At 37.4% G+C, this 20631-nt stretch overlaps 1 protein-coding gene and 1 long non-coding RNA gene across 2 annotated transcripts in view; one reads left to right on the top strand and one right to left on the bottom strand.

Annotated features, from left to right (window-relative positions):
• The window catches only part of mcm6.L (minichromosome maintenance complex component 6 L homeolog), a gene marked incomplete at its 5' end in the record, with an annotated part of 54287 nt that extends 37656 nt beyond the window's left edge, over window positions 1-16631 (top strand). Inside the window, 3 exon segments of the mRNA NM_001088353.1 lie at window positions 22-186; window positions 12216-12355; window positions 16392-16631. Coding sequence (NP_001081822.1) covers window positions 22-186; window positions 12216-12355; window positions 16392-16517 — 431 coding nt within the window. The 3' untranslated portion in view covers window positions 16518-16631.
• The window catches only part of LOC121394635, an 89721-nt gene that overhangs the window by 20075 nt on the left and 49015 nt on the right, over window positions 1-20631 (bottom strand). The window lies entirely within an intron of this gene.

The following is a 20631-nucleotide window of genomic DNA, read 5'->3' as shown; positions in this document are numbered from 1 at the left end:
TCTGATTTTATTTTTTTTTAGGAGAGAATAATGGCAATTTGAACAATGGAGAGGAAGCAATGGAAACAAATCAGGATGAACCAATAAATGAAAAGCCATCCTCAAATGCTGGATTAAAAATGTCTTTTGCAGAGTATAAGCAAATCTCCAACTTGTTGGTTTTGTACATGCAGAAGATGGAAGAAAGTAAGAATGATGCATTATTTTATTTATAGTTCTGAGCCTTATTTATTATTTCAATGAATTAAGCCCCATTTGGGGGCTGATATTTAGTAGGGACCTCTGACTAAGGGCTGAACTCCACAAGATGATCAGAATATAATGGGAATGAAATGAAACATCACAGGTACAAACTACACACAACATGATGTCAGATGAAGACACAGAAGACGACAGTCGGATACATGTAGTTTGGTACCTGCGATGTTTCTATCACTCCCATTATATTGCATTGCCAAGCAACGCATCACACCAGATCGTCCCTTGGAGTTCAGCCCTAAGGGAGATTTAGTCGCCTGGCGACTAATTGCCTCTTCTGTGGGGTGACAATCTCCCAGAACTGCCTTCCCCCTGCCATAATGAGAAAAAAGCGCCAATGCACTCTTGCTTCGATTTTCATTATAGCAGACGGAAGGCAGTTCGGGGAGATTGTCTCCCCGCAGAAGAGGTGATTTAGTCGCAAGGCGACTAAATCTCCCCGAATCTGCCAGTGTGCTAGCTCCCTAACACTACATATATAAAAGCACGGTCATATTAGTCATGATGCTATAATCCCAAAAGTATATTGGACACTTCTATCAAATGCTTGAATATTTTATATTTTTTATATAATGGATAAATTCTAGAGAGAATACTTTCCAGCCAGGCAATATAAGAAATGTTTTAAGTCCTAAAAGGGGCTGATTATCTTCCAAACATTTTTTAAAATGTTTTTTGTTCAGTTAGTTACCATATTTAATTTCTATTTTCTCCATACATTCACATATATAAATATGTCCCAATAACTATACTAACTGTAGCTCTTAAGATCCCAATAGCCCTGGATATTATGTTTGTTAATGAAGTCATACAAGTTGCTCAGTTCCGGAAGTCTAAAGCCTCTGGTTTTTTGCTCTTTTTCTATGGAAACAAAGAGCCCTTGCTATCTGTCTATAATGTTCTCTAATGCATTTGTAAAGAGTAATCATGCTCCCTCACAAGTGTCTTTTCTCCAGAGATACTTGACATTCTTTCCTCATACAGTAGTTTGATTCTTCACACCTTTTATCAGTTTAGTTGCACACTCTACACTCTCCCCTGCTCCTTAAAGGAAACCTGTCACTTTTTTGCTGACAGTAGGACTGTAATTATTAATTATAAATACTCACATACCAGCATCTTTTTGTTGAATAAATGTAACTATGCAGTGTTTTCAAAGAGTGCACGATACTCTACTAGTCCGACTTTCTGAAAGTCGTCACGCAAAGCCTCAAGGGAAAAACTATAAATCTCGTGAGATTTCACCTCCCGCACGGAGGAGAAAGATAAGGCAGCAGGAAACTCCGACAGCGTTTGCCTTGAGTCCTCTAGCTGGAACTCGTGTCTGTATTCGGCGTGCAGGACAGACTGAAGCGTACTTAGTTTATTTATGTTAGACCTCTCTGTTAGTGTCTGTTCACTTTTATTTTATGGTCTGGCTTTTGTGAAATATATACAGTACTTTTACATTTATTTATTTTAGAGACTTGATAAGGCTACGCTATGGTGTGCTCTGTTAGTGACTGTTCACCTTGATTTAATGGTCAGTCTTTTGTGAAACATGTGCCTGTGATGTGCATTTCTGTGTGTATGTGTGTGTGTGTTAGAGTATCTCTTTGTGTCCCTGAGTCTGTGTTTGAGTGTGTATCCCTGAGTCTGTGAGTGTGTGTGTGTTAGAGTATCTCTTTGTGTCCCTGAGTCTGTGTTTGAGTGTGTATCCCTGAGTCTGTGAGTGTGTGTGTGTCTGAGTATGTGCCTGAGTTTGTGTGTGTGAGTTCTGTTGACCTGCCTTATAGGTGCAACTCCATGAGTAACCAACCCCCCACATGCAGTCACAGGCAAATGAAAATAAGAAAATAAATACGTTTTCATTAACTGAAGATTCTGCCTTCCACTGGTTTGAGGGATCATCTGATGATTATTTAGAAAAGGCTTGATGAGGCTTGATTCTGCATTATTTCAGGTCTTACACTATATTTGGCTTTGGGAATAAATACCTACATTTCTCCTCTCATTTTCCAGCTGCTCCTAGTTATTATTAATATTCGTAGTTGGACAGCTACCAGTAGTCACTTTAGCTACAATACAAGTGCTACTGTCTCACTTCATAATAAACCTGCAGAAAAAATTGACACAACACAACAAAAACATAAGCAATAATTTATGTCTTATTTCTGCTGAGGCATATATTGATCAACCAAAAGAATGCTCTTTAAAGTGGGCATTCTCGCCATAGCCCTACATTTTTCTATCACAGAGTATACTCTATGACTAGGCATGCATGAGATTTGGCAGTTTGGCTCAGCCCACACACAAAACACAAAGGGGTCCTGTTTCAAGATGGCAGCGCCTATGAAACACTTTTTACATATAGGATATTTTCTAATCTGTTTCAGATATAGACAAAAACAGCTGACTAAAGGGTTTAACTAAGGAGGGAAAGCTATATATTATTCATGTCTCAAGGTGACAGGTCCTCTTTAATATTATTTTTAAGGTCTGGAACCCAAAACTACAATGCATACTCAACGTGAGGACTTAGCAGGGGTCTATAAAGAAGCAAAATTATTATTTTTTTAATGCAAGACAGAACTCTGTTTGCTTTAGAAGCCAAGGTTTGAAGGAAGGAAAAAACTCACATGCCCATACTGTGGCCACTCTTCCATTGTGTCCAATCTCAGTGGTGTGTTGGTTCCCTCATACTGGTCTCCAGTCCAGTAGACATCACATGTAGGGGGTTTGGTAGGTGAGAAAACCATTCTTCACACATGAGATAAAATTCACTGTCCAGCTTTATTGGAATAATAAAACAACAAACAGGCATCTATTACAGATGTGCTCCTACCCTATGACATGTTAGGTCACCTGACGCGTTTCATGCCTCCTTCTGGCACTTCATCAGAGGTGAGGTAACAGGATATCCTGTGCCTTATATACCTGTGTTCATTAAAAAAATCTCAAATATAAAATAAACAAACATATATCTTGTTTGTTACAAGTCATATTGGTCACAGCTGATATTCTCATTATATAATGTTACAAAAAAGATGCATTGATATTCACACTTTTTTAGCAATAAGGCCTTTCACTTGTACATCATCCAATATACATATATACACATTATGGCTGAAAAAAGCATGTTACCTCCCAGTCATTATTGAGACCATGTGGATGCCTAGTCCTCAAGGTGAATATCCAAAACGTTTCCCTTTGGTCAATTATTCTCTTAATGTCGCCTCCACGTGGTCCCAATTTGACAAGTTCTATGCCCTGGAATTTAATGTGGGAGAAATCACACCCATGTCTGCACATAATGTACTTACCTATAGCGGAAGTACGCTTGTTAAAAGGATTTATTTCTTCTATTATGTTCAAGTCTAAGGGTATAAGTGCTCTCTTACTCTCTCTTTTAGTGACCTGTATGTTCTGCCCACATATTGGACACCACAACTACAGGTCGCTAGGTAAACCAAACCCCTTGAGTCACAATTTATATAGCTCTTTATGGGAAACATCTCTCCTGTTGTCATACTTTTAAAGAAATTTTGAACTAACATATGTTTACATACTTTGCATCTATTTTTCCCACATTTAAATGATCCTTGTTTCACTAACCAATTTTTATTTACTTTTGTTTGTCCATCTTTAGGTCGATATAAACTGGGCGATACATCATTTGAAATGGTCCTGCTCCTTCTAAATACATATTTTAAATTACCCAACACTCCTCCATCCAATAAGGGGTCAACCTTCAGTACATCCAGTCTTTTCTCTATAATTCTCCTTATTTGATCAGATTGGTTACTGTATTTGGTAATAAAATATATGTTAGATCCTTCTTGTTTTTTATTCACATTTTTGAGTGTTCTCCTCTTATTGTTTCTATTTTTAGTTGGATATAAAAGCTCTTCCCTTGAGGTGCTAACTGCTCTTTCATATGCTTTCTTTATCACAGTAACATCATATTTTCTCTCAATCAACTTGTCCCAGATTATCATCGCCTGTTTATTGAAGGCATCCCACGTGGTGCATATGCGTCTAAGACGCAAAAACTGCCCAACTGGGATCCCCCCCAAAACAGGTCGAGGATGGCAACTATCAGCCCTTAATAGAGTATTCCTAGCTATTGGTTTCACATAGAGGTCGCATCGGATTTCACCACCATCTGTTCCTTCCAACATGATATCTAAAAAATCTATCATATTATTGTGGGTTGTATGGGTAAAGCGTAAATTGTATTCATTCCGGTTGCAATATTCAAAGAACTTGATGCTCTCATCTTGAGTGCCCCCCCAAATGAAAATTAGATCATCTATAAATCGATGGTAAGTGATAATTCTATGTCTGTAGGGGTTCCCACATCCATAGACGTGGCACCGCTCCCACCAACCCATTACTAGATTGGCATAGGTTGGGGCAAACTTTGCCCCCATAGCGGTGCCACGTCTCTGGAGGTAGAACACCCCATCAAACATGAAAAAATTGTGGGTAATTAAATATTCAATGCTTAATAAAATGAATTCCCGTGTTGTGTCATCATATAACTCAGAGTATTGCAACCAGAACTCGACCGCTCTCAATCCTATAGTATGTTCAATACTAGTGTATAATGAGCTTACATCCAACGTTAGCCAACTATAGTTACCTTTCCATTCGACATTTTGTACTATTTGTAAATAATGTCCTGTATCTCTGATATGAGGGTAAAGCCTTAACAATAGGTTGTAACATTATATCAATTATGTTAGACAATTTCTCATTAAGTCCATCTATTCCTGAGATGATTGGTCTCCCTTTTATGTTCTCTAAACCTTTATGTACTTTGGGTAATATGTGAAAAATAGGTATCTTTGGGGTTTTCACCACTATATCATTTATTTGGTCTATACTGAATACTTTGGCAGTTACACCATAATAGAAGATTTGTTTCAGTAGTATTTGGTAGCTACTGGTTGGATTATATTGTAAAGGGTTCGTAAATTTCACAATCATCCAATTGTCTGGAACATTCTTTAAAATAATCCAAACGGTTCATTATTACTATCGAACCACCTTTATCCGAATCCTTAATAATGACGTCCAAATTATCCTTTAGTTGTTTTAATGCAATACGTTCTGCTCTATTCAGGTTGTCATGTTTCTTTTTGCTTTTAGGTCTATCTTTTATACTTTGGGCCAACGTAATAAGGTCCTGTTCCACTAGTTTTTGGAATAGTTCTATATATTGTCCCCTATTTGATGCTGGATAAAAGGAGGAGGGAGAGGGTACCCTTATAACACTAGTGGGAACATTAGTGTATCTAGATCTATCTAAATCAGTGTCTATAGTGTTACAGTGCTCAAAAAATGAAGAAACTGTTTGAGATAGTGTTGCTTGTGTATTTACCTGTTCGTCACTATTGTGTTCAATGAGTGCTAATGTCTCCACTTGTGTAGAACTGGACTGTTCTCCAACGTATCGGTGAAAAAATCTTTTTAACGTGAGTTAAAAAGGAGAATTATAGAGAAAAGACTGGATGTACTGAAGGTTGACCCCTTATTGGATGGAGGAGTGTTGGGTAATTTAAAATATGTATTTAGAAGGAGCAGGACCATTTCAAATGATGTATCGCCCAGTTTATATCGACCTAAAGATGGACAAACGAAAGTAAATAAAAATTGGTTAGTGAAACAAGGATCATTTAAATGTGGGAAAAATAGATGCAAAGTATGTAAACATATGTTAGTTCAAAATTTCTTTAAAAGTATGACAACAGGAGAGATGTTTCCCATAAAGAGCTATATAAATTGTGACTCAAGGGGTTTGGTTTACCTAGCGACTTGTAGTTGTGGTGTCCAATATGTGGGCAGAACATACAGGTCACTAAAAGAGAGAGTAAGAGAGCACTTAATACCCTTAGACTTGAACATAATAGAAGAAATAAATCCCTCGAACAAGCGTACTTCTGCTATAGGTAAGCACATTATATGCAGACATGGGGGTGATTTCTCCCACATTAAATGACCACGTGGAGGCGACATTAAGAGAATAATTGACCAAAGGGAAACGTTTTGGATATTCACCTTGAGGACTAGGCATCCACATGGTCTCAATAATGACTGGGAGGTAACATGCTTTTTTCAGCCATAATGTGTATATATGTATATTGGATGATGTACAAGTGAAAGGCCTTATTGCTAAAAAAGTGTGAATATCAATGCATCTTTTTTGTAACATTATATAATGAGAATATCAGCTGTGACCAATATGACTTGTAACAAACAAGATATATGTTGTTTGTTTATTTTATATTTGAGATTTTTTAATGAACACAGGTATATAAGGCACAGGATATCCTGTAACCTCACCTCTGATGAAGTGCCAGAAGGAGGCATGAAACGTGTCAGGAGACCTAACATGTCATAGGGTAGGAGCACATCTGTAATAGATGCCTGTTTGTTGTTTTATTATTCAAATAAAGCTGGACAGTGAATTTTATCTCATGTGTGAAGAATGGTTTTCTCACCTACCAAACCCCCTTGCTTTAGAAGCCACTGAGTTACAGGGCTTATTGTTTAAAAAAAAATCAGACTTATTCATCTAATATAAGGATGCCCTCCAACACCATTTAGTGTTTACCTAGCATTTATTTCTACCAGAGTGCATGACCTTGCATTTATCACACATTTTTTAATCTGCCCAGTTCTACAAAGTAGATTGTTAATTAAAAATTCAAATGCAAAGGAGTAAGGACAGACCACTGCAATGCTCCACTAACAACACTGGTCCAATTAGAAGATGTTCCTTTTACCCTGCTTTTGGTAATCTATCCTTTAACTGAATTTTTCTGTTTTCAGAACTGCTAGTTGATCCAGAGGAAGGCAAAAAAAAATTTAAAGCCTATCCAATTTGCCTCAGAGGGGAAAAAATTCCTTCATGACCCCAAGATGGCATTCAGACCAGTCCCTGGATCAACTTGTACTATGAGCTATCTCCCATAACCCTGTATTCCCTCACTTGCTAAAAAGCCATCCAACTCCCTTTTAAAGCTATCTAATGTATCAGCCTGTACAACTGATTCAGGGAGAGAATTCCAAATCTTCACAGCTCTCACTTTAAAAAACCCCTTCTGAATATTTAGATGAAACCTCTTTTCTTCTAATTGGAATGGGTGACCTTGTGTCAGCTGGAAGGACCTTCTGGTAAATAAAGCATTAGAGAGATTATTATATGATCCCCTTATATATTATTGCATAGTTATCATATCACCCTTTAAGTGCCTCTTCTCCAGCATGAACAACCCCAACTTGGCCTGTCTTTCCTCACAGCTAATATTTTCCATACCTTTTACCAGCTTAGTTGCCCTTCTCTGGACCCTCTGCCTAGTCCCATTAAGGGTATAAGTGGCTTGGATATTTTTACATCCCAGGTGCATGACTTTACATTTATCAACATTGAATCTCATCTGTCACTTAGCTTCCCAGATTGCCAGTTTGTCAAGATCCTGTTGCAAGGATGGCGCATCCTGGATGGAATTAATTGGGCAAATGGGCAGCATTGTTTTGTGTCCTCTGCAAACAGATACATTACTTACAATTCTTATTTATGAACAAGTTAAATGAAAGTGGACCCACATTTGCCTTTTTCTACCTGTTACAACCATACTGGTACCATTATTTAAAGGAGCCACACTCTCAACCTGCATCTTTTTACTATTAATATACTTTTTGGGGTTATTCTTAGCATCTGTAAAGATTGTGTGCTGGCAACATTTCTGGTAATTTCTTTGTTCCACTACTAAAAAGAGGGGAAATAAATAATAAAAAATAAATATGTATATATATATATATATATATATATATATATATATATATATATATATATGTATATGTGTATATATGTATATATGTATGTATGTATGTATGTATGTATATGTGTATATATGTATGTATATGTGTATATATGTATGTATATGTGTATATATGTATGTATGTATATGTGTATATATGTATGTATGTATGTATATGTGTATATATGTATGTATGTATATGTGTGTATATATGTGTATATATGTGTATATATGTGTATATATATATATATATATATATATATATATATATATATATATATATATATATATATATATTTGCAGCACATGATGCAAGGTAAAAGTTCATATTTTTTTTTTTACATATTCTTGATTATAAGGGCATGATAGATCGAATACATATTTTATTTGAGTGAACAAGCTCCATGAGTGTTTCTCTGCACTATTATTTTTTTTATAAGCTATATAACAACTTATGTTTGAATCACTGGCCTTTATTTTTAAAACATTATATTAAATCAACCTAGACCAGTCCTTTATCAACATGGTTTATGTGTGTATACTCCTATCCACTGGATGATTGTGAGGTTTCAGAGCTAGAAACTGATATTCTGCTACACTATATTCAGAATCTTCTAACTGTACTAATATTCATGTGATTTGGGCTTTTCTTTTTACATGCATTTAAATGCAGCCTATACTGGCATCTTGTGGAAATTTGTGGGTATTGCACGTCAAGTTTATTTTTGTGGGCGGTACATTTTTAAAATATTAAATAGACGTTATGGTAAAAATAGTTCTGTTAAAGAATGAAAATGAGTCATTCATGCCTATGTACCTAAATATATCTATCCTGTTCATCTAAAGCATTCAAACACTCATGGCAAGATTATGTATGTAAGGACGTGGCTTGCAATGCTTTGTATATAACCAGGTTAATTTTTTCAATGGTACTCTTAATTTTCTTAACCATACATGCTGTGTAAAACATTGGAGAAAAATATTAGCAACCAATCAGCAATTAGATTTCAACAGTTGCCTACAAGTTAGAAAACAAAAGCAAAGATCTGATTGGTTGCTACATCACTGATTGTGTTTTATACAGTGTGATAAATGGGCCCCATGGAGTTCAGGCAAATACTATATATCTGATACTTTAATTTAGTAAATTATGGAATATAGGCGCATTATGCAGTTTGATAGAAATGTGTACCTTTTATGTTTCAAAGAAAGTAAAGTTCCAGTTATTCTGTAAATCAGGGAAATGTGTATGTAGGGACCTATAGGGTTAATGCTCCCCTATGGTTTTAAATACCTATGATTCTGTATCCCCTAGCTGCTGGGCAGAGAGGAATGTATCTAGTTTGGTTATTTAACATTAATGGGGGAATGTAATAAAAGTCACAAAGAGAAAAACTATTTGCACCAATAAGAATAAAAATTCACATCTCGCAATGTAATAATCTTCTTTAAACTGTTACTGCATTACAGTGGGAAAACTACCGGGGGAGTAGGGGGTGCGAGCGGGTCAGGGCCCCCACCCTCGCAGGGCCCCCCGGCAGCGCCGCATGCCACTGAAATCCCTGATATTCAGGCCGTACGGAGGGGGGCGGGGTCCCGGCTGCGCGTCACGCACCAGGTCCCACCCCCCTCTAGTTATGGTACTGCTGCATTACGCATTTTAATTGAGCTCTTTTAACAAGTGCTCGGTGTCATAATCTTTTGGAGCAAACATAATCTTATTACATTCCCCCATAAGAGTATTATTGGTCCAGAGGCTGATGACCACTTCCTGACACACTAAAGTATAGTGTTGGGCAGAGGGTGTATGTTTCTCTTTGGACTTACACTTCAAGAGGGCTTGGATGGTGCTGGGGAGCATGGGACCTAAGCCCCAGTAAAGTAGAGGCCCCAAGGATACAGTGACCCTTGTTGAATTTCAGGGATACAGGGACTCTGTAAACGAGTAGTTCTCTGTAACAGCACTTTCTAGGAAAGTGAGGCAGGGATAGGAAAGAGGTAGCTCTCCCCTTCAGGCAGGACTGGCCTGTAGTGTAGGGATCACAGACTAATAGGGATTTAGGTTATGTGTATTCCCTATTCCAGGGAATCCTCCATAGGGATATCACATGGTGAAGAGCTGTTCCTGATACATGTCTAATACTGCCTCAACAGATGTGACTAACCCTGTGGATGTTAAGTAAACTTTTCTTTGTTGCAAGAACCTCTGGTGCCCTCTTTTTTTTGGTATAGCAACAAGAGAGGTATAGTTGCACAGTTATCATCTTCTTACATGTAGTGAAGGCTCATTCTGAGTAAGAGAGTCCAGTGCAATCCCATATTCTACTGGTACTAGTCTGGGAATGCCTTAATTGAGCTGAGAAAGAGGTTACATGTACCTTAAGAAAATTTCGTTAGTGAAACTAAAAGTTAATACATTTTAATAAAATTTTAGAATGAAGGCCCTAGAGTGCTCCTTGTTCTAGCACAAATTCGCCAGCGTGACGTCATTTCATTACTTCGCCAATTTACGAACGGGTGCTGGTGTAAATTCACTAGCGAAGTGGACCTACTCTAGCGCTACTTCGCACCCTTAAGCCAGGCGAAGTAGCGCTATGACGAAGGGTCGTAACTACGCTAATTCACTAACATGCCCATTTTACTGAACGTTAGCTCTTGCGCCAGACTTGCCTTCGCCACCTCAGACCAGGCGAAGTGCAATAGAGTAGATAGGGCTAGCTTCAAAAAACGTTGAAATAAAATTTTTTCTAAGTCCCAAAAAACGCTGGCATCTTTTACTTTTTGAGGGTGATGGGCTGAAAAAGATCGTAAATTTTTTTGGGGGTACCCTCCTTCCCCCCTACATTTCCTAACATATGGCACCTAAACGATACAGTGGGCACATGTATAGGGCAAAATAACAACTCTATTTTATTTTATCAAACGTTCCAAGGCTCGTGTAATGTATTTGCTGCTACATGTTCGTCCATTGTACTTAAACTTGGCACCGTATGTAAATTAGGCATCGCTAGTGTAACTTCGCTTTGCTTGACGAATTAACGCTAGCGCAACTTCAAAACCGTTCGCCTCCCTGAGCGCAACTTTGGATTTTAGTGAATTAGCAGCGCCCTGGATCTTCGTTATTGCATGAGTGAACTCCAACCCATGTACTTTTCTTTTTGACGCTATGAATAATGTGAAAGAGCTTTCAGCTGTGCAGAGACGAAGACGGGCCTCTTTAGAAATGAAAAGGAATCCTAGGTCTTGGTGCAATGGAATGTGTTGCCTCTAGGCATGCACAAAACACATTACATATGATCCTTGTCCCTTCCAGAGTCGGACTGGGCTGGCAGGACACCGGGAAAAATCCGGTGGGCCCAGCTTTCTTGGGCCCTGCTGGCCCAGACCTGCTCCCATGCTCCCTCTTCTTACTGGTCGCACTGCAGCACCAAAAAAACATGCGAGGGGGATAATCGGCTGCACAGAGAAGTTTGTGGCTGGGGCCCCCAGTCTGTCCCTTCTACCCAACTAGATTAGTAATGCACATCCATCTCCTCACAGGACATAGTTCTCATGCATTGGTACCCTGTTAGGCTTAATTTAGTTAAGTCTCAGGAAATATGCCTTCCCAATAATTGATTAACATAAAATCTCCCTCTCCATTCCTCACACCAGCAGCCTTTCTTCATTCACAGGGACACTGCCCCTTTTGGGAACATAAACTACCAGGGTGTTGGTGAGTGTTCTATATCAGTTAATATATGTGGAGAGCCAAGTGCAGCAACATCTGTCCCTATGGTGAGGTGTCTTTGTGCTCTTGTGTTTTGCTCTTTCACTCCAGCCCCAAGGAACTGGCCAGGTTGGATACTATTAATGAATTACATTGGGGTGTTCGGGATATCACGGCAGCAACCAATCAGGTGCTGTCAGCATCTCTTCTGCTATTGGCAGGACAGGCTATCACAAAATCTGATGATTTGCAAGTAATTTAATAATGCAGGTGAATCCACCAGCACCAACCCTTCTCCTGGATCAGGAATGGCTTGACTCTTGCAAACCAGTCAAATGTTGCTTCAGGTTTTGTTATTGTTTTTTCTCTTTTTTTTTTTTTTCTTTTAGAGGTGAAAAAATGCAAATCAAAATAATTTTTACCAATTGTTTCCTTTTTAGCTGAAGAAGAGTGCCATCTGACAACAACTGACTTGGTTAACTGGTATCTTAAAGAAATGGAAGCTGAAATAGAGACTGAAACAGAACTAATCCTTAAAAAGCGTTTAATTGAAAAGGTGATTCACAGATTAATTTATTATGTAAGTATTTTTGACTAAACATTTCCCACTTTATAGCTGAGAAATCATTTTCTTTATAGAATTGTTTAGATGTAATTTTGACTTTGCCAGAAACTGCAACTGAAAACCGTAGGAAGCTGTGCCTGCTCATCGGCGAATTTATTCGCGGCGAATTGCCCCATTTCGAATGTGTGCCAGCATCCAAAAACTGGACGCCAGCATTCAAAATGAGACGCTGTGGCACTTCGCAAATTTTTCGCTCTTTCATGAATTTCGCAGGAAATTCACGATTTTTTGGCGAAGCGAATTGGGACAAATACGCAAGTCACTAATCGGGAGCCTTCATTTATATATTAACTTCTACAAACTCATAGGGCTGATATATTTCTTATAATAGGATAGATTTTAGGAGCAAAAATTGTTGTGCCAACATACATCCATAGTTTTTTAACTGCATTCAATATAACCTGGGGAAATTGTTTCATATTATGATCATGTTATATCAAGCAGCTAATTCTGCTTTTCCTGTATATTCTGAAGGGGCTACGGTCTCCATTTCTAGGGCATGAGAAAGCAGTGCTTAGCCTACTAGATGGAGCTACAGAGGCAACTAATATATATGTTCTCCCATAGGGGTGTTCCAATCCCCTAAACACTTATTATACATTAGAACTCTGGTAATACATGGGCATGCTCATATATAATGTAAATATTATATAATTTAGAATTATGCCATTTGCTTCTAACATATACACAATTCCCCCATATACATCCACAATATCAATAAAACCATATTAATAACTGCAGCATTCCCCATCTAAACCAAACTAAAGTGCAACATAAAGGCAACTTAGAATTATAATATTATAATGTAATATTCTATATTATACTACACTGCATGTTATTAATTTAATTTTATTTTTTACGAACTGCTTAAAGTTTTTGTACTTTTTTTTTTGTTTTTTTTGGTGCAAAATAATGACCTTTTCATTAAGGAGTACTATTATACACAGAAGACCTAAATGAAATACTAATTTGTGAAATTACATTTGACAGTTTATTCATTCGATTTTAAATGTAAATGTTAAATTTGCACTGTTTTAAAGGGTTTATTCACCTTCCAAACACTTTTTTTTAGTTCAATTGTTCCCCAGAATTCAACTTTTTTTTTTAAACACTTTCCATTTCTTTTGACCGTTTTTCCAATCTAAGTTTAAAGTTTAATGTCCCAGTCTGGCACCTCAGTAAAACAGGTGCAGACTCTAAACTGTTACAATTACAATGATACATTTCTCAGCAGCATCTGTGGAATGTTAGCAACTAGTGTATCAATTCAACAGCTGACTTTAATAGAACTCAGGGATTCTGATCAGCAGGGACAAAGATAAGAAATGTATCAACTAAATGTATCAATTTAGATCAGTTTACAGAGTCAGCTGCCGCTTCCTCCCAGAGCTGCTTTAGAAGGTGAAAAATGACATTTTACACTTCAATATTACAAAAATGGTCACACATAGAAAATAGAAAGTAATTGGCAAAAGTCTTTCTGGTGATCTATCTGATACCAACTGAACTGGAAAAAGTGTTGGAAGGTGAACGACCTGTTTAAAGGTGTGGTTCAGCTTTATGCTAACTAAGTATGTTATAGAATGACTAATTTAATTAGTCTACATAATTTATTTTTAATAGTTTTTGAATTATTTGGTGCCTTCTTCTGACTCTTTCTAGCTTTCAAATGGGGGTCAATGACCCCATCTAAAAATAAGCTCCAAATATATTGTTATTGATACTTTTTATTACTCCTCTTTCTATTCAGCCCTCTCCTATTCATATTCCAGTCTCTTATTAAAATCAATGCATGGTTGCTAGGGGAATTTGGACCCTAGCAATTACAAACTGGAGAGCTGCTGAATAAAAAACGAAAAACCACAAATAATCACAAATTAAAAACAATTGCAAAATTGTCTCAGAATATCTATATTCTCTATATAATAATTAAAATGTATTTTAAAGGTGAACAGTCTCTTTAAAGGTGGTGTAATATTCTTGGCACAAAATAGCTGTTATTTTAGCAAAAGAAAAAAAAATACCGTACAGTAATGGGACCTGCTATCCAGATTAAGATCTGGGGTGTCCAATAAGGATTTATTGTATCTTGGTTAAGATCAAGTAAATGGTACAGTTTTATTACAGAAAAATAATATTTTGGTTGCTCTGATAAATTGAGCCATTAAACATGTTGGTTTTAATCAGAAAGTTTTGGGTTTTAACCTATTCTCTTTATTTAAAGAGCTGTTGACTGTTTCTTTATTTGTCATGGAGCACAATTCTAACTGACTATTCTAACTGACAATTCTAATTGACTTTTCTTCAAAAATTTGTTGCAAAAATTATGTTCATCTCTCTACATACATGGTATTGAACATTTTTGTAGTAGGCCTCCATTGAGGGCCAAATTACGGTTAGGTTCCCCCTAAACTCATATCAAGTTAGATACAGATACTGTATTGAAAACAGAGTTGCAAGAAGAGCACGTATTGAACTCAGGGCATATAAACAAAAAACATTGTCTAAAAGATTGAAATGTTCCTATATACATTAGCATGTTTTAATAATTTTAATATTTTATAAATGTTACAATGAGAATCAGTGTTATCTGTCTAATGCTGACTCTTGAAACAATTAGCTGAGGCCAGCTCTCCTCCAACCAAAGCTCTCCATGTCTTTCAGAAACAATAAGGGACAAGTCCTGAGATCAATAAGGGACAAAGATACTGATTTTATTAGCTGTTATGTTTACAAATAACTTGTGTTGCTAGGGACCAATAGCTACCAATCCTACCTCTATCAATGTGATTCAGACAAGAATAAAAATATGCTGGATTTTCTGTAATCTATTTTATATCAATAACAAATCTTTGTGGCTGGCCAGCCTACTAATTAGAAATACTTAGGGACATATTTATTAACAATCAAAGGTCATGTTGATGTTGCACATAGCAAACAATCAGCAGTTAAAATGGCCATAGACGCAAAGATCCTACAAGTTAAGATGGCCATAGACGCAAAGATCCTATCGTAAGAATCGAGGATTATTACTAATTTTGGACCTTGAGTGGAGAGTCCCGACATTTTTTGTCCGGCGCAGACCGGTCATTTGGTCAGGTTTGATTTTGTCCAGACCGTCCTGCCGGAGCCCATTGCGCTCTCATCGTAATCAGATTGTTCGGTCATAGGGCCGAACGTTCAGATTACCCCCAATATAGCCATGCCCGTTAGTGGCATATCGGGGAAAGATCGGCTCGTTTGGCGATGTCGCCAGAATGAGCGAATCTTTGCGTCTATGGCCACCTTATGAAGACAAAAGATCTGATTGGTTGCTACATCACTGATGGTGTTTTACACAGCATGATAAATAGGCCCCATATATCTGATACTTTTTAGTAAATTATGGAATATAGGTGCATTATGCAGTTGGAGATGTTTGTTTCCGGTGTTAATAAATATGCCCCTTAATATCACATACAATCACTCAATGCATTTTTAGATTAAAAAATTAAAACCTTCAATATGAAAAACTGTATAAAAAGTACAAAAAATGTAATCAAGTTGGAATCAATCACTGAAAAGATGATTTCACAAAGCAGTGTGTTGGTTCCGCAAAAGCCTTTAACCGCTTGGATTAATCACAGATGAAATTCAAACAGTTTCCTTGACTGTGGTAATTAATATTATTAGTATTATAGAATAGTGTTGGTTCTGCAACAGCCTTGTAACACTTATGTTAATCACAGAATTCAGCAGCATCAGTTTAAAACAGCAGAAAAGTGTGGCAAGCAGCAGTAATTTGTACTTGAAACAGATTTTGGCATACATTCTTTTCTCCATATGAACCAACACTAGAGCCAAGGAAATTCCCCTTTTTTGTTTCATATTGAAGTTTTTAACTTTTAAATCTATATGGTTTGTGGAGTAATGAATTGTATTGTGCTCTCACGGTTTTGGTGATTTCCCAAGCTTGTATTGAAATTATTCTTTTTAAAAATTTCTTTGCTAGGATCATATTCTGATAGAACTGAACAAATCGGAATTAAAAACAATGGATGATACAAAGGAGACGGGTGAAGATGCTGCTGAAGATCGGATTTTAGTTGTGAATCCTAATTATATGTTGGAAGATTAAACGTATGCAGGCAAACTTATTTGGTAGAAATGTTTCTTGTGTGTAATTATGGAATAGCTCCTCTGTCCTAAAGTATGCAAGTTTAATTATATTAAAAATCGTTTTGCTATAAAATTTTCTTTGTGTTACATATTTTTCCATTCATAAAGTGGTATAATGCGGTGTTTGAGAATCCCATTAAATATCTTGCAGAATAAAAAATGGAAGCCAAAACTGTGCAAACAAAATAAAAACAAGGGTTAAAATGGCAACAATGAAATTAACCCCCAGCTTGAAGAGAGGTAGATTAAATTTGCAAATTGTATTAGGTTGCTTCTGCCTCAAAATAAAAGTTCCCCTCAATTCAATTGTATATGTTTTAAAACAAACTTAAAATGAACATTTGAAAAAGGCAATAACAATGCAGACCTCTCTTCTTAGAAAAGTTAAAGCTTGGTATTAGGTTTATCATTACTGCCGCCCCCCCCCCACCCTATAGGTCCTGTTAGAAATAATGCTCAGGACGTAGGGTTTTCCAGATAAGGGATTGTTCAATTATTTGGACCACTATACCTTATACTTCTACTACAAAATCATAAACATTAGTTAAACCCAATAGGGTTGTTTTGCCTCCAATAAGAATTTGTTATATCTTGGGATCAAGTACAAGTTACTGTTTCATTACTACAAGGAAAAATCAAATCATTTAAAAAAATGTTTACATTATAATGGAGGCTATGTGAGACCTCCTTTCTGGAATGCTGAGCTTTTTGGACAATGGGTTTCCCGGAAAGCGAATCCTATACCGGTATTCCTGTGCGCTCCCCCTAACCCCTCACAAGTTGCAGGTTTACAGATGACAAGTTCTTTGAGGAAGGGGAGGAGTGTAGCACAAATGCTCAGAACAATAAAGTTTGTGTGAAAAAAAAATTAATTGTAAAAAAAAAGGGTATAGCAAATGCAAACATGCACATGTAGTTTGATAGGGGTGTTTTTCCCAATGCATGGGAAGGGGGGGGGCATGTATCCGTATAGGTGTAAACTCCCAACATTCTCTTCCTGCATCCCTTCAAGCTGAAAGCACCAGTCACATCAACTGAAATAGAAATGGCAAACTATACTCTGTATGTTAACAGGCATTATTGACTGTGGATAAATATGATCATAACGGTAAAAGCCGACTTCTGATTTCATCATGTTGTATCCTTTATTGCCTTTTGGTGAAATTTAGACATCTATATAGCCTTCAGTTTTTTTCTGGTCAACAGTTCCTGCTTACCAGGTTTTTTTTTTGTTGTTTATTTATGAGGATATTAGAAGTCACTTTTGAGTTCCATGACCTGGTTATCCTTATATTTTATAATAGGTGGCACTTTATTCACTATATAAACCATGCTTCGTGATGTCATCATTTATAATGATTGCTTAGTAATGTAATTTCTGTAACATGACTTGTGTATTTGTGTATTATAGTAAATAAAGTACCCACTGTTAAAAAATAGGAGGCTATTGCAGGATGGAACTCCTCGATGACTTGTATTTCACAGTAGGGGGTATTATATATATTTTATATTATATTTTATATTATATAATTATATATTAATAAATTATATATTATATATTTTATAATATATTATATATAATTGACATTATATATTGTATATGATATATTTATATATTTTATAATTGTAAATCATATATAATATATATATATATTATATATTCTAAATTATATTTTATTATATATTATGTATTCTATTCTATGTTCTATTATATTTATTCTATATTGTATATATTATATATTCTATATTTTATATATTTTTTTATATTCTATATATTTTTTCAAACAGGCCTGTGTAAAGCCTATTCTTAAAAAGGCCACGCTTGGCCCATCCTGTCTGTCAAATTACCGTACTGTCTCACTTCTACAACTTGCCTCTAAACTCCTAGAACGTATTGTGTTCTCTCGTATTACCGTATATACTCGCGTATAAGCCGAGTTTTTCAGCACCCAAAATGTGCTGAAAAACTCGACCTCGGCTTATACGCGGGTCATACCGTAAATCCCTCACCGGCCGCAGATACGCTCCTTCCGCGGCCCCAACACACCTCCCTCTCCCATAGCGCAGGACTGTCTGTGACTGACTGTCACGATCGCCGCCCGGAGCAGGTCCAGGAGCTCCGGGCGGCGCGTCCTTCCCTGCCGGCGTTCGCTCCCAAAATGGCGGCGCCCATGGCCGCCACGTGGGTAGCGGCGCCGGCCGCTACCCACGTGGCGGCCATGGGCGCCGCCATTTTGGGAGCGAACGCCGGCAGGGAAGGACGCGCCGCCCGGAGCTCCTGGACCTGCTCCGGGCGGCGATCGGCGACCTTAGTGATTCAGAATGCTTTGGTTTATTCAGCCCCAGTCAAACAGCACTAAGCTGTTTTAGCTCTTCCACTAATGTTGTTAAGGGTAAGTATAGCTTTATTATTTTTTTGTCAAAATATTTCTTTCAATTATTATATATTGAGACCGCAGTTTTAGCCTTGCCTAACAATGGTCTGACTACAAGTTCACATGAATACCTAGGGAAAAGCACTCCATTGCAACTGACTAGATGGAGCCAAAAATGTTTATTTTGAAGACCTGATTATGTATTGTCCGTACATTCTAAAGCACCAACAAAAGATGAATACATACAAATGATTACTCAATCTTGTTCATGAAAGCATACTATCAAGATCATATAGTCTATAAAATATATTGAGGTCAGCAAGAGCACTTAACTATTTAAGTTAAGACGCGCTTTAAACCAAATCCATCGTTCTTTTATGCCTTTGGCTTGCTCCAAGTGGTTGCCCTTTCATATTCTTGTTGCTACTCAACAGATGTCATCTGCTTGATGATGATCGTGCCAGTCAGTCACAGACAGTCCTGCGCTATGGGAGAGGGAGGTGTGTTGGGGCCGCGGAAGGAGCGTACGGTACCTTTTTTCTGCTTTCCTAGGTGCAGCACCTCATTGATCTTCTGAGCAGCCATGACAGGTGGGAGGTCACAGGGAAAACAAGTGGCAATTGTCCAGCTAATAGTTCTGACTCTTTTAAATCGTTTTAGATTACACACACATTTTGAAATCTGACATGGGGCCCCTAGGCTTATACACGAGTCAATACATTTTTCCAGTTTTCTTAGGTAAATTAGGTACCTCGGCTTATACACGGGTCGGCTTATACACGAGTATATACGGTACTAACTTTCTACACACCCGTGATCTGTTGGACTCTCTGCAATCTGGTTTCTGGCCTGGTCACTCTACTGAGACTGCTTTGTGCAGAGTTACAAACGATCTTCAGGTTGCCAAAGCCAAAGGCCACTTCTCCATCCTTATCCTCCTTTACCTATCATCTGCATTTGATACAGTTGACCTCTTTCTCCTGATGCAGATTCTGTATTCAATGCATCTGTAACCAGGCTGCAACTTGGCTTTATTCTTACCTCTCTAACCGACAGTTGAAACAGAGGCTCAAATCTCTTAACTGCCTCCTAGCTAATTTGGATGAACCAGCGCCACCTCAAACTCAACCTAACAAAAGCTGCACTAATCATCTTTTCACCTAAGCCTGGTCCTACTCCCCTTTTTACTATTTCTATTGATGGCATGCTCATTATCCCTGTCAACTAAGCTCGCTGTCTGGGGATAATCTTTTGACTCCTCTCTCTCCTTCTCTGATCCCATTAACACCACTGTCAAAACCTGTCACTTTTTTTTACGCAATATTGCCAAAATCTGTCCCTTCCTTTCACCTGCTACGGCCAAGACACTCATGCAAGCTCTCATCCTATCCCGACTAGATTACTGTAAACTTCTGCTAACTGGCCTCTCCCCCCTACAGTCTGTATTAAAGCAAAACTATACCCCCCCAAACAATGTAGGTCTCTATAAAAAGATATTGCATGAAACAGCTCATATGTAAAACCCTGCTTCATGTAAATGAACCATTATCATAATAATATACTTTTTTAGTAGTATGTGCCATTGGGTAATCATAAATAGAAAATTGCCATTTTAAAAAATAAGGGCCGCCCCCTGAGATCGTAAGATTCACTGTGCGCACATACAAACCACATGTACGGTCACATGAGCCAATTAAC

The sequence above is a fragment of the Xenopus laevis genome, chromosome 6L (genome assembly GCF_017654675.1).
Source record: "Xenopus laevis strain J_2021 chromosome 6L, Xenopus_laevis_v10.1, whole genome shotgun sequence".
NCBI lineage: Eukaryota > Metazoa > Chordata > Amphibia > Anura > Pipidae > Xenopus > Xenopus laevis.
This window is presented reverse-complemented; position numbering and strand designations above follow the sequence as displayed.